Genomic DNA, 27,911 nt, shown 5'->3' with positions numbered 1-27,911 from the left:
GGGTAAATATGTCACACAGGAGTAGACGAGCATTGGTGCTACAGTATAACCAGTCAGACAGGGTGCATTGTGGAGTGAGTTTGAAGCATATTAAACAGTATGTGTAAAACAGCTTTCATTGTTGTGCATCATAACAAACCAGGAAGTAACAGACATATAAAAACGTAGAGTTTGATTAAACTGACTTTCAAAGAGTTTAACTGACCGACCTACTGAAAGAGGAACATTACGGTGAAACAACATGAGCATCCTCTAGAATGGTCCACTACAAATAAACAATCTTACATCTGCCAAAGTGAAATAGTTATTGTCAAATAAAACCATATTCTGCTACATTCCAAATAAGGAGTAATTACCTAACAGTAATGCCTGTAGGTTTTATTCCCAAAACCCACAGGTGGATGAGGGAAAAGTGAGTAACCAGTGTCCTCCCACATCTTCCCCTGACTGGGGTACCTTGAGCATGCCATGGTACCCTCCCCCACTACTGCCCCCAACCCTCTTCACACATGTGACAGGTTAAGCAAGGACACATTTCATTGTGTGTGTAGGCCTATATGTTCTGTGCAATCAAATCACAAATGGGAATCAAACAAGAATCAAACGACAAACAGGAGTCACTTTTTTCAGGATGAACAGAGAGAGTGTTAAGGAAATCGGTGTGTCTTGATTATGTCTAAACGCAACAGAATGAATAATGCATAGTTTTCACACAGGCAGTGACTCAGTTCTATTGCTGGTGAAATAGCTCTGTGTCATAATTCAGTGAGTGTCAATGTTTATGGATAAATGGATACTTCTCTGGTAGGGCTGTGCAATATATCGTATTTATATCGCGATATCAATATTGATAATATATCATGATATCAAGATCAAAATTCATATATCGTGATATTTTGTCATTTGTCATATGCAACGCTACGGTGCAGTATGGCAACCAAGGGATTAAGCAACACGCAGGGGTGGTACATCAGAACTAGCTCTATGTCAAGAAAAATAGACGCCTCTCGAGTCTCGCGCTCTCCTCAAGTCTACATTCACGCAGACTTACTAGACATTCTGCTACTAGAAAGCACTAGAAACTAGAAATTCATTATGCTTGCTACTCCACTACGATAATAGTGGCGGGGGGAATTTCGTATATATCGCTCAAAATATTGTGATATCAATATTTGCAGAAAATATCGTGATATTGATTTTTTCCAATATCGAGCAGCCCTATTCTCTGGTAAACAAAGTTGTGCGGTCAATTCAGAGGGTTCAAAATGATGTATCTGCACTTTTTATAAATACATGTGAAGTGCATATACTTCACAGATTCAATTGCCAAACAATAAAAACACACTGCAGAAATGTGTGTAATAGCCTATCGACTAACACTTTTATTATTGTGTCCAAGTGAATCTCCAAAAACTTAAAATATCCTTTAAAAAAGATTAACAAACCGTTAAGTCCTTGCTAACTTTTTTCCAAAATACGTCAGGTAGAGATTAGCATCACGTCTTACGTTAGAATGTAAACATTTACTGACACCATTGTTAAATAACTACAATGACACAGCCATGCATGTCTTGCTCTAAAGTTCTAGATGCAGAGGGGATTTGCACTCAAACACAGGAGATTGTTAAATGACAGATAGGTAGGACTACAGCAAACAAGGAGTCTTCCATGTCACCATACACATACATCATTTCGACAGTCCTAAAGATGTTCTCAAAACTGTTGCTGCATCCAAAATGTGAAATCATTCACTATAATGGGAACCAAACAATGTAACTCACATCCTGACCTGTACAGTGCACTAGTGAACAAGTGCAGTTTTTGTAAACAGCCGTTTTATGCCACCATAGTGCCATCATAAGTGACTGAGCCAACCATAGGCGGGTGTTTGTGAGCTGATGGCATAATAGCTGTGGCTCAGATTTGGCATGTCAATGTTCTTCATATTCACTTACTTCAACATTCTTGTACATTTGGAGCACTTGGTATGGACTAACATCACAATAATCACATCACCATCATTTTAGAGGCACTGGATTTAACACTTAGACATGAGATACATATAGAAAAGCTTTTTTTTTTAAAAAAAAGTTAAGCGCATTGCTGTGCTGTGAGTGGAGCATTTATCTTGCAAACGTATGAGAAACTAAACGGAGAGCAGACATAAAGCCATGTGGAAAATGGATGGAAGACACCTGCAAACCAAGCAACTAGTATTAGTAACTTTCAAAACCTTTCCATCATGGTTCTTGTAGTCCTTATGATGATCGTTAATCGGTTAGACAAAATATGAATGCTATGACACAATGTGATCATGACAACTTGACCAGAGTGACCTACCAGCAGGACCATGGGCGTGTGTGCAAATTAAAAAGAGATCCACATCACTTTTGTTTTTTCACCCTTAATAACACCACTATCGAACTGTTAGATTAATAAATACATTTCTGGGTTTTAGGGGTTTTTTTTTTTCAAAAGTAGGGAAATACAAAAAAAAAATCTGTGCTACACTTCTACTAATCCAGACGCGAAAATACAATTTTGGCACATCTTCATAGTGTTGTAAAGGACACACATAATGACCCTTTTTTTCCGTTGTATCCCCTAATTACCCCTCCACTGGCAGTTCTTATTAAGTGGAAATCTTTTATTTAGTGTGAGTGTGTGAATTTCTCTGTTTTGTTTTTTTAGGCATCCCAAGGTTCCATGCTCTACCGACCATCCTCCCTGTGTCCCTTCATTACACCCTTTTGGAGTTTTGTACCAGAACTCTTCTCCTTGCCAGCTTCCTCATGCGGATCCTGGGCGATCCACGCCGCCGCGTACCGTGGTAGACCGCTTGGAACAGCCGCAGAGGGCGTAGTGACCATCTCCTCCTCTTCCTCGTTGGGGTCGTCGAAGCAGACCTCCCGGACAGCCTCCTGTTTCTTAAAGGAGTCCCGGCGGTCCGACAAGTTCAGTTTTTTCATGACCACCACATCGCTGGAGCGTAGACGCTGGGCCCCCATGAAGCCCCCCTGCCGAGCGTGATCCCCCACGCAGACAAACCCTGACGCCACGTCGCTCCGGCTGTCGCCCAGGCTCTCGTACTCAGCCAGCGGGCCCTCCATGGTGTGCCGGCGTGTGGTGTAGGCCTTCTTCTCTCCGTAGTAAGCACCAGAGAGTTTCTCAGCCGACTGAACCCGGTTAAGCAGTGGCGAGCGGGGAGGCTCTGCGCTGCGCGGCCGCACCGACTGCCTGGGGATGGTAGGTGGAGACAGTGTCTTGCCGTGGTAGGAGTGCAGGCTTTTGGGCAGGACGATGGGGCAGGAGGATGGGGAGCACTGAGGGGAAAGGGGCTGCGTGGAGGCCGGGTTACAGGCCAGTGGCGACGGGGGGATATTGCTGGTGGACTTGCAGCGGCCGGCCTTGGAGAAGCGGATCTTGGAGCCGAGCACGTGCAGGGAGCTCGGCCGGTTCTGAGGTATGGGTGAGTTTGGGGAGCTGGAGCCTGGGGAGGAGCTCTGAGGAGAATTGGAGTCTGGAAAGGAAACCACATTCAATGTTCAACACATTTTAAAGTAAACCCACCACACAAACATAAACCAATTGCATGGTCAACATAAAAGGCATTAGAAGACACGTCAGCTGGATACTGTCCTGCTTTAATTATTTCACTGTCACACAACCATTCTGCCCACTCCATTGCAAACAACACACTAAAGAGTGCCGTACAACGATGCAGTCACAAGTGTCATCAGCTACAACTATGCTACTACAGTCTCCACTCGCTGCCACAACACTTGTACTTTCGATGGCTTTCAACAACCTCCCACCTCGCCATACGTATGCCATAAGTGTGCACTGCACGAAAACATCAGCGTGGGCACCTCCAGGGGCCTATACTACATAGCTGGCTCAGGATAAGTTAAGGTTAAGTTAAGAGGTAAATCATCTAATAGAAGGGTCTGGAGTCCTCATTTTCTTAAGAAAAGCTCTTGTATTAGATGATTTACCTCTCAACTTAAAGGGGTATGCCACTATTTTGGGGCTTACTACAGTTAAACTCGTTGGCTGGGGTTTATAAAGGTGGTAAAGTGTCATATTTTTCATGTTAAGCGTTGTCTTGCTTTAAGACAAGTTAAAAGAGGGAATATGTCGCTAAGCTAGTGAAAGTCAACGGATCCGTGTAGCATTGTAGCATCCTGCACCAGCTTGGTAGCATAGGCCCCAGTGGCGTCAGGCCCCTTACCAGCTGAGTAGTCAGGTGCTGGGCTCCGGCAGGGGGTGGTTGGCCCGGGGGAGAGGCTCTGGGTGGGGGAGTCAGACAGGCTGTCGCTGGGGGACGCGGAGTGCTGGAAGCCAAAGGAGAAGCTGCGGCTGTTCTGGAGTGTGGGGATGGGTTTAGGTAGCTTTTTCAGGAGACTTCGTCGCTTGCTGTCAATGCACAAACACACGAAAAACATATTAAAACACATTAAAGGGGTGATGGGCAAAATGTGAAATACAGTCTTTCATCGAGAAAAGTCAGCTTCCACGTGACAAAACTATGATGGCAAGAGACATCAGAGAGCAAGGGACAGCATTCTTAAATGCAACTTCCTTATTTCATCTATTTCCGTCCCTTTACCATAAAATGAAGAATAACTGCTTCAGTGTGTTTAAAAAGAATCTGCAACTAATGCATGACCTCAAAGTACACACCAGAGGGAGTATCATCTCTCAAACCACTTCTCTCAGCTGTAAGCAAAACCCATCTCCCCTTACCACCTAGTAATAATAGACCTTTCAGAGTATACAAAAAACATTGAATCATGGTGAACTGGTAAAGACAATATCTGTCAGTGGCACGTCTTATGTATCTTCAATAAATCTCAATCATGACTTTCAAGTTTGTAGCAGGAAGACACATTTTTTTTCATCAAACTATCACCATAGCAGGCCCATCACAGCAAACCCAGCATGGACAGAATCAAATATGAAAAGGAAAACAACCAGCAGAGGAAAAAAAGCTCCACTCTCAATTACCTTTCTTGACCTTCCTTTCTTTTGCTCTTCTTGCTCCGTCTAGCCATTTTGCCTTTATAGCTGGCCTTCCGGGCTGGCCCGATCTTGATTGAGGTATTCTCCAAGGCGGTTGTCTGCAGGGTAACCTTGCTCCCACTCTGTGTGAAGGTAAACAAGTGTTGATGTCAGGTCAGGTCACAGAAACCCTTCCAATTCAACATGAAACACTCCCATAATGAGCCCGTTTATATGGCTGCAATAATCGGGTTATTGGAATAAACAGGTTATCGGAGTTAACGGTTGATTGCTGTTTATATGCAGTCCGTCGGTTGCCTGAGTTCCACTAAAGTGTGTGACACAAAGCTAGAATTTAAGGCTTGTGATTGTCTACTTATCCATCCAGAATGTCAATAACCTGATAATAACCCGATTATGTTGGATACATGTCGTCAGAAATCAGTTTATTAGTCAAAAACCCACATGTGCAAATCGGATTTCTCATCAACACATAACGACAATAAACCGATTATGAAAACTGTTTACTCAGTTTACATGTGCGCTCGAATAAAAAACCTGATGATAAACGGTTTATTGATGCGCATATAAACGGGTTCAATGATACGCCCAGTCGCTCACCTTCAGCAAGAGCTCCACCACATCTGTGTGCACGAGACCCTGGATGCATTCCCCGTTGACATGGGTGATGAGGTCCCCAGCCTTGAGTCCCGCCTCATGGGCCGGACTGCCTTCCTCCACACTCTGCATTTCGCAATGCAGAAAAGCAACAACACACACATACACACACAGACAGACGCACAGACGCACACATCAAAACCCTCAGGCGACTAAAAATAAATCCGGTTGAAAAAGAACATCTTGTACACCCGGGATGCCTCCGCCCCAACAATAGCCGTGTTTGTTCCCCCATGATAGAACTCCAAGGACACTCACCCAGACCATGTGGTGGACCGTGTACACGTCAGAGTCCCCCATGTAGACCCGGATGGCCCGCAGCGAGAAGCCATACTTTCTGCCGGAGCTGTGGATGATGATGGGCGGCCGGAGGCAGAGCGCACTCAGGTCGCGGCTGGGCGAGGAGTCCCGTGACGAGGGGTTCGAGGAGAGCGAGTGCGACGACATGGGGCTCTTCTGCAGGCCTCCTACTGCCTCGTCTGAATTGCATAGAGTCACATGGGAGAGAGGAGGGCCATGAGAAGACAGATGTTTATCCTTATTATTATTGCAATGTGATTCATTAATTAATTTCCGATACATACTCTATGCACCATGTATATACTGTAGATCGGAAAAGGAGATGTAATCTCACTCACTGTCACGACTTTGCCATTTCCCAGTATTTTTTTTTCTGTGTGAATTCTTTTTTATTTGTTTCTGGTCACTGTAATCAACACGCGCAGCTTTGTACATCATCCAATCGTTATCATTTTATTTTCAGCACTAATTTCAGAATAAAATGAATGCACTGTTTGTACACTCACCCCTAGATACACAGTATGCTCTCAACGTTGGGTATAACCTCAATTCTGAGCCATAATATTCTGAGAGGCAGCAGCGCCGCCGCCATATGGAGCAAAGCATACTGACCCAGCTCCAAGTGTCCCCTTGTGGCATTTTTAGCAGGTCGCTGCTGCACTTTGCCTCACTGATAGGGGGGTGGGGGGGTGGTGTCCAGGTTAAAGAAGCCCAGGAGGGAACAGGCATAGAAAGAGGAGCAGGAGCCGCACGCCTACCTGGTGTGACGAGGAGAGAGAGGCCCGATGCCGAGGCAGACTTGGGAACTTTGCATCCGGGAGGAAGCCTCTGTTTCTCTGGGGTCTCCAGCTGCTGTCCCAGCCGTCGAGGGCCACCACCTCGGTTGTCTCTGCGGGGTGAGGGCCTGGTACCGGTTGAATTGCTGCGTAGGCGGATTCGCCGTAGGTTGGTGACAAGTCCCTCTGACAAAGGAAAACAAATAAATATTGAAAACAGCAACGGCAGCGGTGAACATTTCATCCCATGCAAGGACTTTTTTGACACACAAGATTGACTCGGTGTGGATTGCTGCCAACAACCTGCATGGCTCAATGCACAAAACATGTACAACTTTAGCTTTTCATTCATTCATATTTCATTAAAGTCTCTCTTGACATGGATAGCCCAGCAACAACTGTGTCAACTGTAACCAGACCAATCAGATTCTGCGAAATCACAGTCAGGCAGAAGCATTCAGTTGTAAAAATCTGTTGTGTAAGAATTCAGCTGAAACTAATTTCTGCAGAGGGGCCATTGTAAGAGGGGGGAGGGAGTACCCACTGCACTGCCGCACACAACACATTACTTCCAACTCCCTGCACAAAACCCCAGCAGTTTATATAATTCCAACCCAACTCCCCCCCCACCCTGTCCCCACCCTGTTCCCTCGTATACAGTAGGTTAATTGAGGCACAATGAGTGGTCCTTCTTAGTACTGACAGAAGGATTTTCAAGGAAAGTAGAGCCCTTTCCAATGTACATGGATATGTTCATGTTTAGAGGGTGGGAATACAACATTTGTATAGATATACAATGTCTGATAACTACTCAACAAAAATACTATTTTAAATAATGCTATGTACACACAGAGGAACCAAAGAAAAGATATTCAATTTTATTTATGACAGAATAATATAGTCCGCGCTGTATTCTAGGACGATTTATTACTTGGGGCATAAGGTGGTGTAAAAATGCAAGATTTGACTTCTACACAATTATGTTCATGAATATGAAGTTAATTGTAGGTGACAGGGAATCAACGTCAGCAAAAAGATGTTTCCCTCAGAGTTTAGTTTACTCTGTAGCCTACAATATTGATTTCAATGTGTCGCTCTTGAGTGCCCCTCTCTATGCACTATATGCATGCGCAATACACTACATGTGTAGAGTGCACTCTAACACACACACGCACGCGCGCGCGCATACACGACAGAGTAAAACAACTAGACTGACCTTCATCCTCTGTTGCGAGTGCGAGGCGTGGCATGGGGTCCAGGCTCTGGGTGCTGTTCATCACCTGTGGGCTGCCACACCTGTCTGACGGGGAGGAGCTCGATGAGGCTCTGGGGCGAGAACTGGAGACAGGCGGCAAGCATGCGTCAGGAAAGGGTTAAAAATGGTTTCATGATACATGATTTACATGAGTTTTGTAATTCCGAATGAATAATTCAGTATTAAATAGTTCCCTCGAGTTTACTCAATCTACTCTACTCTACTCTCTCTACTCTACTCAATCTTTCATTTAATTCCGAATTATGACGTGTTTACATGACGTTTTCAAAGCAGAATTCAGAATTAAAGTGAGTTAAATCTGAATTAAATGTCTCATGTAAACGCAGCCATTGTTGAACACGGGTTTGGACCAACAGAATACTCCAGTACACTCAGTCCATTTGTGTGTATGTGACCATATACTGTGAAAAGCCAACCAAGGTATGCTGCAGTTCAAGTTCAGTCACTTTCGTGGGTATGTGAAGTGAGCAAAATGGTACATCTAAAATGGTACATCTACATATACCTCCTGAGCTGGAGGAACGGCTCTGTCAGAGCCCTCTATAAGCAGAATTACCGTTTACCCTTAGCTCACTCTACTGCGCTAGTCATTGACCCACACACTAGCAATGCCCCCAATATCCTTCATCATATATTGTACCCTCATTCACTTTCCTCTCCCCTTCCTCCTTCAGACACTGATCCACCAACTCTAAATAACCCCCAGTACCCTTCATAACTTCATGTCGTTGGCTGACCCCTCACCTTCCTCCCTTGTGTCCCAGGTAGGCGTCTCCGCAGGGCCCCAGGAGAGACGCGTCTCCTCTGAAGGGGGAGGGGTGGCCGTCCCACCTGTCCTCCTTCTCCTCGCTGCAGCTTCGCTCAGACGACGACAGGCTCAGGTTGGATGGGGAGGCCAGGTACTCGGAGCTGCTGTACACCTGTGACACACACACACACATTCACATTGCGAATCCACACACACAATGTTTTGTGAATTGCAGGCAGGGTGCGATTTGTAGGGGAATGGGGGGGATCGTCCCCTCTCCTGGTTTTGATATCACCACTTTTTTACATGATTTTGACAGTTTAATGTCAGTCAATCCATTGATGCTTAAAATCTGAGACAGACCCCCTTCTGGTTTTCTGAGAAATCGCACCTTGATTGTAGGTGTGTGTTGAAATGAACAATGAGATCACAGTGTCAATGGAAAAATATGCCATGCTCTTGTCATACTAAGTAGTAGTACACTTTGTGATGATGGGACAATTCTTACGAGGGTTGAGGACCTCAAGTAGCTCACCTTGAAGCGATGGGAGCACGACGAGAACTTCTTGATCTCCTGAGATGATTCATCATCGTTAGTTTCGTCATCGTCATCTGTGCCTGTGTGGTGGTAGCGGTCCGACCGAGCTGTAGAACAACACAGGGCAACAACTTTATAACTCAAACTACCAACGACAACTAAACAGGCCACTATACTACTGCGCAATTTGTCCATTTTTGCCTTTATTTCGACAGGACAGTATGAGAAATGACCCGAGCCGAAATCAAACCCGGGTCGCCGGTGTAGTAACCCAGTGTCCTACCGTTGGCCACAGCAGGGCCCAATTTGTTGCTGTTTTAACATAAGATCGGGTAACTTTCAACAACAACATACACAGCCCTAATACTATTGGGCAGCACACTTGATGGGTCTGATGTTCCTTAACCAACAATGACAAGCAAAAAACCTTCGCTAATACTAATGGTCAGCATTACTGAGGGGTCTTAATATTCCTCGACTTACTGTCAAAGTAGCTGGTGTCGTCTTCCGTCTCCAGCTGGGGAACGAACTCCGCCTTCTGCCGCAGCAGCCCGTTCCAGTCCAGGCCACGGAAGAAGATGTGATGTTTCACCTCGCCTGCTCCGCCTGGAGGCAAAATCACACATGCACCCACGCACGCACGCACACACACACAGATGTAGGACACGCCGTCAGGGGGCTGCACACTGAAGGGCACCGCAGTGACATTCAAGCATAGCCGTTAGTGGCTGCCACTATGTTGCTGCCAGCATGTCTTCCCATATGGTTATATTTACACTGAGTGAGGACGGTCCGAATGGGACAGACAATGTTTTGCATGCACTTTCAGTAGTGCTTCTTTCACGTTAATCTGATACATTCTTATTGCTGAATCATATACATTGGTGTGCGAGTTCCACTCCTTTGATGTGCTGCCACCACGTTGCCATATCTGTGAGAACTCACCGGTTCCCAGGCGGTCCAGTGGACTCTGTTTCAGCAGCTTGGTGATGAGATCTTGAGCGTCGGCAGGCAGCGTGTCGTCTCCGTCAGGCCACATGATATCATCTGTATGCAAAACAGCGCAGTGCAGAGATAATGAATCTAGGTCACAGATAACTGACTTCAAGGCAATTTTGTGTGTGTGTGTCTTTGACATGACAGCCAGGAAGACAAGGGAGTGAAGTGGCTAGTTAACAGCCACACAAACTACATGACTATAAAATCACATCCGATTTTGACATCAGGTTGTGTCACACATATTAGGAGAATCACAACTGACAACCTTTTTTGGGGGGGTCAACTTCATGTATACAGGACAGTGAAGAGTGGGACAGGAAATGACTGCAGGAGAGATGTGGAAGAATCTCGAAATGACCCGGGTCGGGAATCGACCCCGGGTCACCCTCGTAGTCGGCTGGGCACTGGACTGCTAAGCCATGGCTGGGTTGCAACTGACCATCTTATCTCCATTCGTAGGCTGACACAATGCCCAACATTCTATTTTGAGTCGTAAATATCAAACATGTTTGATTGGTCGGCGAGTATTTGAACCAGCAAAATTCTTAGAATCTAATCTTAGAACACCACAGGCGACATAGGAAACCTGCCTGGCAATCTCTTATGATGGTCCTGTGGGGTAAAGGTTGCGCTGGTTGTCGTAAGGGGGGGGGGGGTTCCAGTTCCAGCTGAGAGTCTGGCGGACAGTCTTGTCGTTTGAGCGGGCTTTAGGGCAGTGATTCTCAAACTTTTTCAGACCGAGGACCACTTTGTCCCCCCAAAAATGTTCAGGGACCACCTGTCAACCGAATTGACAGTTGACGGGTGCTAATTTGACACTGCTAATTTCAATGCAGATCACTTATTTTTTACTCACATGTATTATGCGGTTATTGTGATTAAAATAAGACTTCAGCTATGCTTATCTTTGTAATAATGTTACAAATATAGCCTACTGCTAGCTTGTCTTGGAAAATTAGAAATCCCCGTACGGACCACCTGAGCTGTGTCGCGGACCACCAGTGGTCCCCGGACCACACTTTGAGAATCACTGCTTTAGGGTAATACAAAAACAAGAAGGGAATACTCACCACTGACCACCTGTCCAAACAGCTCCTCGGGGGTGTCTCCAAAGAAAGGCACGCAGCCCACCAGGAACTCGTAGAGGATGATCCCCATTGACCACCAGTCCACCGGCTTGCCGTAGCCTTGTCTTAAGATCACCTCCGGAGCAATATACTCTGGAGTACCACAAACCTGAAATATTTAAGGAGAGAGACAGAAAGAGATATCAATATACATTGAGTGTGAGCGATGAGTATAAGAGGAGAGAGAGAGAGAGAGAGAGAGAGAGAGAGGGAGAGAGAGCACAAAGAGAGACAAAGTGAAAGAGAGAGTTGTTTATCATGAATATCTTTTCCGTCAACTATGTTTTCGAAATGCTCGTTAGGCACGACAGCCAATCACCTGCTTGTCGATGAACTCCCTTGTATCCTTCTCTATGTGTCCCTCATACAGATTCGTAGTCATGTTCATCAAACCGATCTTTGACAAGCCAAAGTCAGTGAGCTTGATGTGTCCCATCGACGTGATCAGCAAGCTGAGGGCACATTGCAAGGTTATCAGGACAGATCCAAATTTACAGCATCGCGGACAAAATTACATCTGTAGATCAGGGCTTGACATTAACTTTTTCGCTTGCTGGCCATTGTGGCTAGTGGTTTTCCCGAGTCACTAGCCATCCAGCTTTTCCACTAGCCACAATTGTTTTTTTTTTTTTGTCACCATGACGCTGTACATCTAACCACGGAAAAATGGAAATACAATAAAATAGAAACTGAGCTTCTTGAACTTATACAAACAACTGATACACAAGGGGCAAAGTGCAGAATATACGCTATTCTGATATGTCCTACCATAGAATAAGCTACCTGCTAAATTGGCTAGTGACACTGAAATTGTTACCAGCCACAGCCAAGTTTTACCAGCATTTGGCAGGTTGGCAGGTGCCAGTGTCAAGCCCTGCAGTAGATACTATCAAATGAAGTGTCCCCAACCAGTCACAAAAAAGAGAAAAGGGAATGCTTCATTGGGTCCTGTATCCAGTTAGTAAAAAAGGGAGCTCATCAAAAAGAACTTGGGCGTCCAAACTTCCATGAAAAGATAAAAAAGACAATGGGTCGAAACGCGTAGGCATGTAGCCAGTATTTAATAAAGGCTTTTTAAACTTTAGTAAGGAGTGCCTCAAATAGTGTTTTTTTATCTTTTCATGTCCCCAACCAGTGTTGCCAGATGTGTCTGACCTGATCCCGCCCAAAAAGGTTCTCAAAAAACGCCCAAATGCACTAAATTCCGCCCAATTTCAACAAATTACATTGATTTCTATGGGCATAAAACGGCAGAAAAAAAAAGCCAAATGGCCATTTTTTTCCCGTTTTTACCCGCAGATGGCCATACCAAGTAGCCCAATTGGGCGGGTAACCGCAACCGCATCACGGTCCCCAACGCAGGCTTGGAACTCACTTGTCAGGCTTCAGATCTCGGTGCACTATTCCATAATTGTGGAGGTACTCCAGGGCCAGGACGGTCTCTGCGAAGTACATCTTGGCCATGTCGACAGGGAGAGGGCCTATCTTCTTCAGGAGGTTTCCACAGTCCCCACCTGGGGTGATCAGACCAGGGAGAATAGATGGCAGTGGCAGTATTTTTAATTATTTAAGTTCAAACATGAACTAGCCTTTATAATACAGCGGTTTTATCTAAGAAGAGTGCCTTGGCGTCCTGCCTTTTTTTCAGGGAGAATAGATGTTTTGAATATAAAACAAAATCACTGAAAATGTTCCTGATAGATGGGGAATAAGACAAGTAAGGGGGACTCTCTGGAATTTCTGGTTGCCTTTTACACACTTCATGGACAGGTAAAGCATTTGTGTGTGTGTGTGTGATTGAGAGAGCATACGAGGGTGTATTCGGCCAGTCATGGATAAGCGGTTAGGGCGACAGACTTGTAAGCCCAAAGGTTGCCAGTTCGATTCCCGACCCCACAGGTTGGTGGGGGGAGTAATAAACCAGCGCTCTCCCCGTCCACCTCCATGACTGAGGTATCATCCCGCCCCACTGCTCCCTTAGGGGCGGCATTGGGGGCTGCCCTCTGACACGGGTGAGGCATAAATGCAATTTCGTTGTGTGCAGTGTTCACTTGTGTGCTGCGGAGTGCTGTGTCATAACGACAATGGGAGTTGGAGTTTCCCAGTTGGGCTTTAATTTAATTAATTAATTGTATTGTGTGTGTTCGTTTGTGTACTTTACCTTCCACATACTCCATGACCAAGCAGAGATGGCGCCGTGTCTCAAAGGAGCAGAACATGCTGACCACAAAGGGGTTCTCTGCGAAGGTGAGGATGTCCCGCTCCACAAACACCTGCTGGATCTGGTTCCTCAGGATCAGGTTCTGCCGGTTGATTTTCTTCATGGCGAACCGCTGCCGAGTCTCCCGGTGCCGCACCAAGTACACAGCACTGTTAAGCAGCCAGAATTTTACACACTGTGGTTTAGTGTTCAAAGAGGAAGGGGAGTAATACAAATATACATTGAGTGTGAGCAATAAGTATGGTTATAACTATGGTTTTGATATGATAATAAAAGCATTTAATTTGTACACAGCCATACACAGTAAAGATCTGACCTCCTAAAGAACTGACCACCGTCTTCCTTCTTTTCATCAATGTGTTTTGAAAACGGGCTATTCAAATTTTTGTGGTCAGAACAGGACACAGACACAGTGCATCGCTTAAAAGTGCTGAACCAGGCAGATTACAGGCGTGCTGGTTATATCCCTAGATTTCCATTGGGAGTTCAAGAAGGGTATTGCCAAGCGAGTTCTCTTACCCATACGCCCCGTTACTGATGAGCTTGATGGTCTCGAAGTCCCTCTCCAGTGGTTTCCTTCTGGGTGGGGTACATCCAGGCCGGTTCTGAGGCGCCAAACGAGACACAAAAGACCCCCTTTATTGGCGCTCGCTGCTGTATCACTACAAATAGCCTGGCCTGCAAATAGCTTGATGTCTGTCTGTCTGTCTGAACAAGAGCCTGTCTTCAGGCCGAGTTGTATGACTGTCAGTCTGCTTTTCAGACACATGACTCAAGCCTTCTTGATTCTGTTCCCCTTACCTCCAGAGGGTCACTGGGCTCCTTCACAGCGCTCCCACTGTTGCTACCACTGCTGCTCTCCTGAAGCTGCACCATTTCTGCACCAACACACAACCCAACAATAACTCAATTAGGGAAGCATTCAAGGTTGATGCCAACCACATGGTTTTAAAAAAAACTATTTAAAAACTATTTAAACTATAGTTTTTAAACTATTTAAAAAACTAATTTTTAATATAAGCAGTTAGATTTTTCTTTCCTGCCACAGTTCTAAATCAGCACGAATTTGAAACAGTTGCTGAGTATAATAATGGACCAGCGGCTGCCACAAGGTGGAACTGCTTGAACACTGTAAGTACACCATTATTATTCTGCACTTTCCTCTCTGCACATGCGGGTCAAAGACGTCCAACATGACACTGTCCTTCAGTGCTAACAGATGCTTTTGCTTACTGTAACTGCGAAAAACATGAAATTTCAAAACATGTTTTTGAAAAGTAAATGCATGAAAGCCAAGCCAAAAAAATAATTTAAAAAACCCTCTTTTTTTTTGCATTTACAGTAAGCAAAAGTATCTGTTGCACTGAAGGACATGTTGGACGTCGTTGACCCATGGTGCACTATCCGCTCTGCGAATGTGCGACAAGATTCGTGGAGCATTGTCGCCCTTCGTTTCGCTAAAAGCCGACCTGTAAGGACCCTGAAAGTCTATGATTAATTCCATCTTTAATTGTGAATTGTAGCCTATCTGTCAAGAGTCAAGACGCTGACAAAACGCACTTCATGTCTGATCAATAGGCCTCGCTATCTTTGACAGACGGCCACGTCAGTGTCCCGTTAATCTTTAACTTTAATAAACCCAAGAAAATGACTCCAGGTATTTTCCTTAGGCCTACACCACCGGCAGCATTATAATATTACGAGTATTTCCCACATACTACATTTATAACATTACGTGGTATATCAATAAACCACAAAAAACGCCATGCAGCCTCGGCTACCTGAATAAAAAAAATCTTACAGAAGGGGCTTTTAGCAAAACAACACTTACAGATCAGCTTTTAGAGAAACGAAGGGTGACATTGCTCCACGAATCGCATCGCACATCCGCAGAGCGGATAGCACTGAAGTAAAGACCACAGCACTGTCTGTAGGTTGCAGTGCACAACCACACAAAGGTAATTTTTTACCAAAGCATCCTTTCGATAAATTATTTTGATAAAAACTATAAAACCCAAGCCAATAAGTAATTTGACTAGAGATGCGCAACCTTTATCCCAAGGCTCAAGGGTCACAAGGCATCAAGGATCTTTGATAACAAACATGGGTTCCATTTGCAATCAGCAAGAAATAGTCCCTCCGGTTGCTACAAGTCATAAACAAACAGGCCATACCGGCTCCACTCGATTACAGGCCACAGGTCACACAAGGAGTCAAACCAATAACACACGTACACACCAGATCAAACACCAGCATTGGTTTAAAGGTAGAGTATGTAGGATTGTGGCCAGAGTAGGCATTGCAACTATGCTACTCATTGCAACTACAATGCCCATTCCAAAAATGTGAATATTTACTAACCAACTATTATTTACTGGTCCACCCTTTTATGGTATAAAGAAGTGTAATCTTATGTCAAAATGAATAGTCATGAAAAACATAACATTTGTGAATGGGCAGCATACATGAACAGCAGAATCAGACATTACATTCCATAACATAGCCTATACCAGATGCCGTTCCAAAGCCACTTACAAACGAAGCACGGGTTAGAGGTAAGGTTGCCTTTTACCTTCCAGAGGGTCCCTAGTCAGGCCGAGCTGGCTGATGATGTATTTGGGGATGTCAGTCTTCACTCCCTGCCCCTCTTTGGCGTGGTCCTCAGCCGCTTCCAGACGCTGGTAGAACTCCTCTGGATCAAATTCCTGTTGATAGAATGTTAAATTGTCCGGTTTCAACATATTAGTAAAAAGCTTGGCATGCATGCACACCCCAAAACAAATACAGTAGATCTCTGGTTCTAGATACAAAACACCCGAAAAGGTTAAAAAAAATACATTTGCACACTTAACAACTCCCTCTCCTTCTGGCTTTAACCAAACCTTGTGTAGCATAATGGGTAACTGGTATTTACTATGTACACGAATCAAAAAGTGTTAAGAGACTTCACGTACCAAACATTCCAGTAACCTCGCAGGTCTTGAAATGATGATGAGAATCTTCCTCACAAGTTTACTGATGATGGCCACCTCTTCGCTCTCAGACCGCTCATATGCCTGAGGACAAGACAAGTCCATGAGGTAAATGACAAACTGAAACAATGCACATAGATGTTAAACTTCTTCCTGAACACGAATTAATATCACATGGCTTCCGTGTAAGACAGCTCTGCAGCAGCAACATCAAATAAGCAGCTTCAGAGCTCGTAGGTTTTGACTTTACCGGCCGCTGTAGCGTCATGACTCACCAAGGAAGTGCATAAACAAATCTGAATTCAAAACGATCAGTCTGACTTGAAAGACCACTTTTACCAGACACAAGGAAGTTGAATGTCACCTTTCCTGTGTACATCATAATAAACTTCAAGGATGTTTTCTTCCAAAGGAAAGTACCAGAATCATAAGGCTGTAAAGCAGTGTTTCTCAACTGGTGGGTCGCGACCCAAAAGTGGGTCGCGGAGAGGTCATGGGTGGGTTGCAGAGCCTTGGTGTAAAAAAAAAACTTAATTCAAAAAAAAAAAAATGCAACTTTTCCTGCAACAATTTACAACTTTTATGTTGATAGGCTAGTGAACTCCAAGTCATCTGTCGTCATAGATACAATCTGAATGTTTATGCGAGATAGATAGCGTGCAACCAGTCATTCGAGTTTTGGTTACATTTTGAGAATTGCATTGAATTGACTTGAACGCTATAAAAATTGGGTCGCAACCGAATGAGAGTGGAAAATGGTGGGTCCCAAGACTGTTCCAGTTGAGAACCACTGCTGTAAAGGACCAGGGACAAGTTACCTAATAACATGATCTCTTCACAGCCAACAGAAATACTCCATCAGAGAAGTTTATTTAAGTATGAGCGTTATCCAATCCATTGCTTTGTCATTACATGAACAAAACTACTGCATATCCAAAGGGGCTAAATCAATGTGTAGAGAATCAATCAATTGTACTTTTCAGCAGGAACTATATCTGGTATGACAACACAACACCACAAGCTACATGTAAATATGTCATACATTTTTAGTTTACAAAGTAAATCATGACAGAGCAAAATGCTAAAATCATATACTAATTGTTCATGGTCCACCCAACAGCAACATGATATTTTCAGGAAACAGATCATGTGTTTCAGCTAAAGGCTCTAAGATTAAGTAAAAAAAAAAAACACCCTCACAAACACATGATGTATTGAAGCAGACATTCAGAGAATGATTTTGTCAAGTCTCAACACCTTAGGACAGGGGTGGGGAACCTCGAGGGAACTCGAGGGCCTTTCATGGTCCCTGAGGCCGTTTTATCCAGCCCCCAAATATAATTTTAATGTTATGCAGCTTCACATGAAATATTTTGTAAAGGAATCTTAGAAATTAACAATTAACAATTAAGTTATATTCAGCGGGCCTAGAGAAGGCTAGGTCTGTTTTAAAGGTGGCTACCTTCAATATAGGCCTAAAGTGCAGGGGGACATCCTGGTTTGTGTTCATAGTACGGCCCTCGGAGGACTTTTATGGCCCTTGGAGGAATTTGAAGAGGCCCCTCGAATGAAAAAGGTCCCCCACCCCTGCCATAGGACAATGTTTAAGGTAGAAATTTGGTGTGCCATCACATTCAGAGCACTTGGGAAAAGTGGCCACTAAGGCATTACTTCCTTCGTGGAACATCCCACATCAGGGAATAATGACACATCGGATGACCAGAGAGTCTGACTACATCTGTGAATCAGCCTTCACCACACCATCTAAAGCAGTGTGTTCCGACTGAGCATTCCTTTAACATTTCCCACACACTGGCACACCACTGGAAAAATCCAGTCAACCCAACAACAGCAGCTCATGTAGAAAAATATTGAATTTATCCCACTAGCAAGAGCTGTATGCTACTGTGCAGCATTAAAGACAAAACACCCAATGCCAATACAAAGGCTCTCCTTACCATTCAGAATACTACTGAAAACTCTTTGTCTGGCTCCATCCACACTAGTCCATTTTTCATCATTTCAGAAGCTAAACAATTTCACAACCACAACAACAATAGTTTCTCTGAGACCACTGATGACCCAAGGGTAGAAGTATGAGAGACACAGACAGACACACAGACAAACAGTCAGTCAGACAGACAGGCTGACACGGGCAGACAGAAAGACAGACAGATACAAATAGAAGGAGAAACAAACAGATAGACAGGCGAACAGACAGACAGACAGACAGATAGCTAAACAGCCAGCCAGCCAGCCAGCCAGCCTGTGGCTCGGCCCACCTCGTGCAGCAGCCTCTCCAGCTTCTCCTGCAGCTCCATGAAGTATCTGGAGGTGATGAGGGCCTTCTGCGACTTCTCCAGGCAGTCCCTGACCAGCTCCACCAGCTGGTGCTGGATGAAGCCCAGCACGCCGTCCGCCAGGGGCAGCGTGTCCGGGCTGCAGTCGGCCAGGACAGCCAGCAGACGCCCCTCCATCTGAGCCGTGGCCTGGGGGAGTCAACGGGGACGGGGACGGGGACGGGGACGGGGAGAGGAGAGGAGGGTTAAGGAGGCGGCCATTGTTCTTGAGAGGAGTCACAGACGGTGGAGCAGACCTGAGACTACTATAAACAAAATGGCACCAGCGACGACAACAACTCCTCATGTGGTAGGCCTCACACTCACACGCACATACACATACACACTCACATAAACTCACTTGCGTGCTCACTCTCTCGCTCGCTCAACTGCACTTCATAATGGAAACAACAGTGCTACTCTTCATCAGGCTAACACAATCATGGTAATATTATAATACTGAGGAAATTGCACTCCAATGCCACTATACATATAATATTTTTGATATTTTCACTTTAAATCTCCTGGGACTGCAAAGCTGATAGGAATATTATGCACTATGTAGTTGGAAATGGGACAGCATTTTAAATAGCACTCTTAAACTTTAAGGCATGAACAAAACTGCTCAGCTATATCATAGCCGTCCTTGTGCGGTAGCCTTTACCTTTGGGAAACGCTCCTGGTAAACATGATTCATCATGACAATCTCGTTATCGAATGACCCACATGTGCGGCCGGGACTGCGAATAAGACAAAGAAAAAAACCTTTCAAGGAGGACACAACAACTTAAAAGACAAACATTATTCAAGAAGACATTGTTCCTGCTTTACATAAGAATGGTTGAATGTCTTTCACAAATTCATCTCTCCAGCCCAAGGACATGACCGTTTGAGGACAAAGCATTGATTTGGCGAGTTATCCTGCATGTGTGAGTGTGTGGTGCTGACATGTAAATGATAACACTAAGAAACAAACATGGTGCTATGTTCTGAAGAAAGATAAAGCTGGTTAGTCAGCCTGGATAGCTTGGAACAGCTCACGCAGCAAAGACCCCTTATACACTACACACTACAACACTCAGCCCATTGACATAGAAACAGTCTCTATTGACATTGAGCCAGTCTCACCCACAACTATACCATACTTGGTTCAACTGGTTCAAGTTTTTAGCAATTCCCTTGTGTTAATGGATGCATTTGACCAGTGGTCTGTATTTATTTATGTATTTATTTACACATTAACTTATATGTCTAGCTATTTATTGTGTTTGTACTGTATGTGTGTGTTTTTTATTGTAGGCCTATGTGTTTTATGTCATCCTGCTGTGCTGTAAGACAAATTGCCTTTAAATTAAAGCTTTCAAGTCAAGTCTGGCAATACAGTCACTGGTTCCACCAAGGCAGACCTGTTAGCATGGAATGCCGCGGACAATCCCTAACACAACTGGTCCAACCAGCAGCAGACAAACACCCTTTAATCAAACCAGCTTCAAACTTTCTAAACCATTGGTCAAGCTGCAATCAATGACGAACACAGTGGCTTTGCATTCACGATAAGCCTGATTTTCCTGCTTTGTTTAAAAATACAACAGCAACAAAAGTGCATAAAATGAATGCGTGCATGACTTCCACAGTCACTGTCCATTACAGGGCGAATACACCAGACGCGACATGACACTAGAGGCGATTTGCGCGACGAGAGCGACAGTTTGTAGTTGAACTCCTGGGAATGTTATGCAAATGAGCTATGACGCGGTGCCGCGACAGCCAATGACTGTATAGAGGTCAGTGACCACAGCCAATGGGAATGTTTGAATGCTTGCGTTCTGCTTGTAGCGGACATACTCTAGTGGCTTCAATCGCTTGTATCGCTTGCTGCTGCACAGAAGCAATTCTCTGTCGCTTCAATCGCATCGCGGCCAGTGTATTCGCCCGGTTAGTGTGAGGTGTGGTGCATCAGTGCGCACTGCAGGGCAGACAGACCTGAGACTGCGAGAGCGGCGCAGGGGCTGGGGGTGCTGGGGCTCCTCGTCAGCCACACTCTCATTGCTGAAGTGCTTGGAGAGGAAGCGCAGCTCGTCCAGGGTGGGCTGGGAGGGGAACTGATGCAGCAGCTCCTGTGAGGAGGAGAGGGACTGGAACAGAAGAGGAGGAAGAAGAAGAAGAGGAGGAAGAGGAAGAGGATGGAAGAAGAGGAAGAGGATGGAGGAAGAAGAGGAAAAGGAAGAGGAAGGAAGAAGAGGATGTAGAAGAGGAAGGAAGGAGAAGAAGAAAGAAGAAGAAGGAAGAAGGAAGAAGGAAGAAGAAGAAGAAGAAGAAGAAGAAGAAGAAGAAGAAGAAAGAAGGAAGAAGGAGAGGAAGAAGAAGAAGAAGGAAGAAGGAGAGGAAGAAGAAGAAGAAGAAGGAAGAAGGAGAGGAAGAAGAAGAAGAAGAAGAAGAAGAAGAAGAAGAAGAAGAAGAAGAAGAAGAGGAGGAGGAGGATGGAAGAAGAAGAGGAGGAGGAGGATTGAAGAAGAAGAAGAGGAGGAGGAGGATTGAAGAAGAAGAAGAAGAAGAAGAAGAAGAAGAAGAAGAAGAAGAAGAAGAAGAAGAAGAAGAAGAGGAAGAAGAAAATTACCAACAGAAACCACTTATGTCAAATTGCATTTGTAGAAGACTATGATGCACCAAGAGTTCAGTAGGGCCCTCGGAGGCACTGCACGGTTCACTTGTTTTTGAATTTTGTTATTCAGCGGTTACAGAAACATAACATCTTGTAGAGATCGTTTGTGTGTTTTGAGGAAAACCATATGGCACCAAAACAAGTACAACTTGCTATCTTCTTAATGGTATACCTTAAACAGTCATCATCACTGTGTTTCATTAGCAAGCTTAGGGGTAAAGACATGATCAACTTAAAGCATAATGGCATCAACGGCAGATGCGAGTTAGGCCATTTTGTGGGAACAGCGACTCCAAAAAACGCCTGGGGTTGAGATCATAGTTTTATCCATAACTGCCTCAGGTCCCACGAGATGCCCGTCACACAGACTGGAATTTCAAAACAATTTCTCAGGGCCAAGCTCAGATATCACCCGAACAGAATGAGAGGGAGCCCATATGACAGGATAACAGCTTGAAGGAGGAAACCAGAGAAGCTTCTGTGCTTCCCACTACATAAAGACCTCACTGACAGCGGCTCAATGGCACATTGTTGAAAGACTGTGACCTCATTGTGGCCTCCATGCATTACGATATAAAACTGCAAAGCAAAGAGAAGGGGCTTGTTTTTGGCAAACTTTCCCTCCAGTGTTATCTAACACGTTCACTGCCATTTAGCACATAGGCTCTTGTTTTAGCCATAAAACAGAAGAGAATATGGCAGTCAGAAACACATTTACACCCCTCCCCCCTTCACAAAAAAGCAGCTGTCTCAAAATGGAACTCACTACTGAATGCATCAGACTCATAAATGGCCTAAGACGCAATTCCACATAATGTCTCGGGCTTATAAAGACGCAATTCCACATAATGTCTCGGGCTTATATAGGGGCAATTCCACGTAAAGTCTCTGTCTTATAAAGGGGCAATTCCACATAACGTCTCAGCAGCCAGCAGCAACAGCCTCATGGGAAGATTCCACTTACAGATACGGAGGAGCTGGTCGGGTTGGTTCCATAGCCAGAGGACACGGTGGCCACTGACCACCGCCTCGCGTCCACTCTATAAGAGAAGAAAAAGAAGAGAAGAGAAAAAAATCACCCCTCAAGCATCAGCCCTTGTTGTTTTAAAAAGATAGATACTGAATGAATATACAGAATACAAATGAAAAAGAACAAACTTTTGTTATACACCATGTGAACGGTACCATCAAGCTTGAGTAATACAGTATCAAAACAGAGACAATGTGTCAATTTGGAAAGATAGAAGAAATAAAGTCAAATAAAGCAGTTGTATAGACATAACCGAACAATTGTTTAAATAAAACCCCACCTTTGTATTTGTCCACTGCATATGAACATGCAACAGTAAAATGCATGAAGGAGGTGGAAAAACAAAGATAAGGCAAAAAAGGAGAAAGATAATCGTGACTCAGCAAGTCTGGGCAAACAGAGTGCACCTGTGTGCCCTGTAATCTTTAGAGTGCGCCAAGAGAAGTGTTTTTCTCTGGCAGCGTCAGTGCTAACGACCTGCGGTTAGGCTCCTCTAATGCGGCCCATTAAGATAAAGTGTGAATAGCAAGTGTCATGAGTCCTACTCCAGTGGCATGTGTGATGGTAAACAAGGAAGAGATTCATTTCTGGAAATAAAATTAAATGAAATTATATAAACGGGGACAATTTCCACACTAACAGACAAGCCTAGCTTCTAGTGTAGGCTATGTTAGAAATTATTTGTGATGCAAAAAACATGACCAACAGAACAACAAGCCTATTTAACCAATTCACATGATCTTTTGTGCCAGTTTACACACGGAGCCCGTCAAGCGAGGATAGCAGAAAGCTTACTACCGTCCGTTTCTATCCTGGCACAGCATTTTCTTGGCCCATTATGTTTGTATATTGACATGTCGGAGGATTAACCAACCTCAAATCTCATTAAGCTCTGGAAGCAAGTGCCTGAAAACTGTGGCAGTTTCCTGTTATGTGGAGCTGATAAGAGCAGCTCACTCAGTATGATAATCGCTGCAGCCGTGGGGAAGAGGGCTCGGCACTGATTCCTGGCCAATCGCAAAGACAAAATATCAAGTCCCTCACTCCTCAGGGTAATGGGGTGGCCTGGTTCGGTTTAAGATGCAAAACTCTCAACAGAAAGCGGGGTATTTCAGTTGGCCTGCTGACATTCACAAAGAGCAGAGGAAACCTCGGGATAATGAAAACTGGGGTGAAAGGCCATCCCTTACATGTAAACAGTGGTCCTTGCAGCACATCATGGTACTGCGACATCCACATGAATTAGTTCATTTTAGGAAGTACATTGCTATTGCAACAAAGACACAATCAGGGACAAATATATGGTCAAGTGTTTTAAAGTGTCACCTTACAGAGGGGAGAAGAAGAAATTGTATGTATACAGCTGGTGAATTGAATGTATACAGCTGGTGAACATAAACTAAAAACACACACTTACTTGCGTATGAAAGGGAAGTTGACCGATGCGCTGCTGGAGACATTTCGGGGACTGTCTGATGGACTCCCACCGGCTGAAAAGAAACACTTGGTGGTGAATAATGCACTGACATTTAAGTTTCCCATTCAACCCTTATCTGATTCCTTCCTTGCTTGAGACCGTTGCAAGGTCCTGTTAACCGTACATAAACAACTAAAACGTGTAAGGTTTTCCATCCTCATTAAGAGCAGCAGTAGCATCACACATACCTGTTTGGAAAGGTAAAGGAGAAAGGGGTCGAGATAGTGTTGGTGATGGGGTCCCAACTGCCAGGCTCTTCCTCTTGTTTTTACTGCAGGGACCAAAAAAGTAAACAGTTCAGGATAACCAGGGGCCTATACTGAGAAGCTGGTTCAGGAGTAAACCAGGTTAAGTTAATAGGTAACTCATGTAATATAAGAGCCTGGAGTCCTCATGGCTCTTCTTTTACATGTTTACCTCTTAACTTAACCTGGTTAACTCCTGAACCAGCTTCTCGGGATATGGCCCTGGTCGCTTGTGGGGCAGTAGGTCTAGTCCCTGACATTTACAAATGATGCAGGTCATTTAGTCCCTATACACGTCTCCTTTTGCCACCTTTTAATACTCATACAAGTAATATCATGGGAAGCGAACTGAGGGAAGGAAGATATGACACAGCTTGACATTTTTAGGTCAGTGCACCATAACAAACAAGCAAACTCTGCATCAAAATCTGAAATCATTTCGAAGAGGGGGAAACTGGAATAAGATGGTACAATTTCAAATGAACAGAAAGGCTACGAGCAATCTAAATGACTACACATCTGAAATTACAGCCTACACTTGCACTTGCAAGTCTGGGAAACATGTTTGGGCACAACGAGAAGCTGGAGCTGACACTGAAACAGATTACAACTATTTAGGCTACAGCGTTCCTTTTTTTTGTAAAAACATGTCAGATCATCCCAGGGTGAGCCCAATTCAATATCTGACCAACAAAACACCTCTGAAGTCCACAACATGGCTTTGTAACACAAACATGTCTCAAAAAAATAACGACAGAACTCGTACAACCAGGCATGAAATGGACACACTGTTCGGCACAACGCAGTCGCATTCAAATTCATTTCACATGCAACCTGGGCGGCCACGATTGAGTCATATACATTCTAGACAAGAATTCCGTTCCTTTGAAACAATATTATTGTAAATTAATTGCTTTACATTTACTTGCAGGGGTGGGGGTTGAAATAGCCTCCCCAGACGCACACAAAAGCGCGTGTGGTTTGCAATGGCCACGTTTACTCTTTCGGAAACAAAATAGGGCGGATGTAATGAGGCAGTGGCATAACGCACAAAGAACGTCCACTCAAGTGGTCCAGTTTACGTTCGCGCTAAATACACATCATTATGCGAGAGTAAGTCAACAAACTTTAGTCGTAGGCTTAGTGTTATGAATCTAATTTGGAATAAACTGTATGGCCCCAACGAATGCTAGCTTGGATCAGAAGTTACAGGTTAGCTACAATCAAAAGCAACCAGCTCATACTGATAAATAGTAGGCATGGTGTTTTAGCCTAACTAATAATAAAACAATGATGAATTACCCCTTGTTCCGTTTTAGCAATGCTCCCGTCACAAGCTGACTTTTATTACTGGAACACACTGTCCAATAATTTCGATCGGACATGCTGTCGACTGGGCAAAGGCGACACGTCCTCCAACGCTTTCATACAAACACAAAAGTTTCCAAGTCTCCAATCATACACTAAATCCAGACAGAATACGATAATTTCGTGGTCGGAGTCCCACAACTCAGGCGAGCTGACTCCATCACGAAGGAAACTTGAGTAGATGGGCCACTTGTGTAAGGAGATGCCATCATTCCCTTATTTCTTCTCAATGACACATAGTACCACAGCACGCACGAGAAAACGGTCCTCCAACGTTGTAGCCGCTGTTGCGCTTTTGGGAAAAAAAAGTATCCACTGAAAAGATGCTGTGAACAGTTTCACGTTTGGCGGCAACAATGTTGCAGCATGTCTAACCCTACTGTACAAAACGGGAATGCTTCAGCTAACACTGGAAAAACATGTAGGAGGAAGTTGTCACCGAAGGATGTGACTGCTGCCTTTTAGAGGAGATCATAGGGTTCAGTCCGTCGGACAGGCCCTACGTCACATGCCAAATTTCTGCATGCTCAATGTTAGTCGGTCATGGGGATACCAATGCATAATTATATTTGGCCACAGACCAAACTAAAACACTAAAAACAAAATAAACAACTGAACACTAATAATGAACTGATTTAGTAGCCTATAAAATAGATAGGCCTAAAAAAATGTTTATCAATAGCCTCCAGATATGGCTACATATGAATCAAAACCTCTCATCTGAAATCTGTGTAAAAACAGGCAAGCATGGCTGCATTTGTACATTTAGCCAATAGGCTATAATAGCCTATCTGTAGACCTTTTCTGGCTGCACCTTCAGGTTCCTCAGCTTACGCACACAAAATCACCAAGATAAGCACAAAAAAACTCTGGCTTATAATTTAAACCCCATAAACCTTGAGGGCCATGAAAGAAATGAAAAAAAAACATCAGACATACCCTGTTGTTGGTTTAAATGTAATTGTAAATACTTACATATTTCCTCTTCGTGGAAGACTTAACTCTTTCTATAAAGCAAGGAACATGAATTATTGCTTATTAACATTTCAGAATTTTGCGTCTTTTCACAATTCAGAAGCACACTCACATGTGGAGGATGTATAGGCCTAGTATAGCCTATGAGTGCGTTCCAATATGCGACCTTGCGTCCTCCACTTGTGCTTGTGAACCCGTACCAGGAAGTAATGTCATGATGACATTACTGACAACAGCATTATATTTCAATATCTCGCAAAAGCTCAATTGTAAAGTCATTTTCTAATTTCCAAACTGGATGGTGAAGGAAGAATAGTCCCCCAAAAAATGTTTTGGAAACTTATTTGTTTTCTCCACGGAGGAGGGGCCAGGAGGCGAGGCGAGGCCACAAGCACAAGTGGAGGACGCAAGGTCGCATATTGGAACACACTCTATGTCCACAAAACCATTTTAGTCATAGCATTTCCTGGTTTGCTTTTGGGTTATTTCTCCCAACCAATGGGGGGCTTTGTCATGGTACGGTTTGGAAACCGCTGCTCTAGTCCACTATTAGGGACCCACCCAAAGACTAGAGTTGCAATCATGATATTAAACTCTAGATGGCATTAGTGAATGCTGTGTTCCTTTCTTGGATTTAGCTGACATTGAAGGGGCCACAGATCCTCCCGTCCCTTCTCAATACAGCTTAGGCTGAGTTTTCCATATAGCCTATCTCTGAAGCATTTGCATACGTCCTGCACATGAAATGAAACTGACATTGTAAACAGACCAACATGGCTGCCTGCATTAGTGAACTGCATTAACATCAGTGTCATTTCTGTGTTTGTATAAGCCAAACAGGTGAGGCTCTGTTGCAAACAGTGCAAGTGCCTCATGCATATTGGTGCGCAATGTATGTAACCGGATAAACTAGTTCCACATGTTTACCCACAGCAATCTCTCTCTCTCTCTCTCTCTCTCTCTCTCTCTCTCTCTCTCTCTCTCTCTCTCTCTTACACACACACACACACACACACACACACACACACACACACACACACACACACACACACACACACACACACACACACACACACGCACACACACGCACAGAGAGAGAGAGAGAGAGAGAGAGAGAGAGAGAGAGAGAGAGAGAGAGAGAGAGAGAGAGAGAGAGTTTTGAATCTCACCGTAGGTATA

The 27,911-nt window shown here is 44.3% G+C and overlaps 1 protein-coding gene across 1 annotated transcript; it reads right to left on the bottom strand.

Annotated features, from left to right (window-relative positions):
* Window positions 1–1,353: 1,353 nt before the first annotated feature.
* On the bottom strand, window positions 1,354–26,186 carry mast3a (microtubule associated serine/threonine kinase 3a). The gene is made up of 26 exons (XM_063219139.1): window positions 25,692–26,186; window positions 24,333–24,415; window positions 24,085–24,157; window positions 22,602–22,677; window positions 20,959–21,110; window positions 19,640–19,715; window positions 18,919–19,125; window positions 16,619–16,720; window positions 16,237–16,369; window positions 14,466–14,542; window positions 14,184–14,269; window positions 13,605–13,813; window positions 12,819–12,957; window positions 11,763–11,895; window positions 11,387–11,552; window positions 10,263–10,364; window positions 9,801–9,923; window positions 9,315–9,424; window positions 8,776–8,951; window positions 7,972–8,093; window positions 6,738–6,941; window positions 5,938–6,158; window positions 5,623–5,745; window positions 5,008–5,144; window positions 4,232–4,416; window positions 1,354–3,520 (listed from the first exon to the last, which is right to left on the bottom strand). The coding sequence occupies exons 1-26, from the start codon at window positions 25,772–25,774 to the stop codon at window positions 2,712–2,714; spliced, it is 4,107 nt and encodes a 1,368-aa protein (XP_063075209.1). The 5' UTR covers window positions 25,775–26,186; the 3' UTR covers window positions 1,354–2,711.
* Between the last annotated feature and the right edge of the window lie 1,725 nt (window positions 26,187–27,911).

Source organism: Engraulis encrasicolus, chromosome 16 (genome assembly GCF_034702125.1).
Source record: "Engraulis encrasicolus isolate BLACKSEA-1 chromosome 16, IST_EnEncr_1.0, whole genome shotgun sequence".
In the NCBI taxonomy this organism is placed as follows: Eukaryota; Metazoa; Chordata; class Actinopteri; order Clupeiformes; family Engraulidae; genus Engraulis; species Engraulis encrasicolus.
The sequence above is the reverse complement of the archived record's forward strand: the minus strand, read 5'-3'. Positions and strand labels throughout refer to the sequence as shown.

Coding starts and splice junctions, on each gene's coding strand:
- mast3a (XM_063219139.1), bottom strand. CDS start 25,774: ATGTCCGATCGAAATTATTGGACAGTGTGTTCCAGTAATAAAAGTCAG. Junction 12,958..13,604: donor GGTCATGGAGTATGTGGAAG/GTAAAGTACACA, acceptor TGATCACCCCAG/GTGGGGACTGTGGAAACCTC. Junction 8,952..9,314: donor CGTGCTCCCATCGCTTCAAG/GTGAGCTACTTG, acceptor TGTGTGTCACAG/GTGTACAGCAGCTCCGAGTA.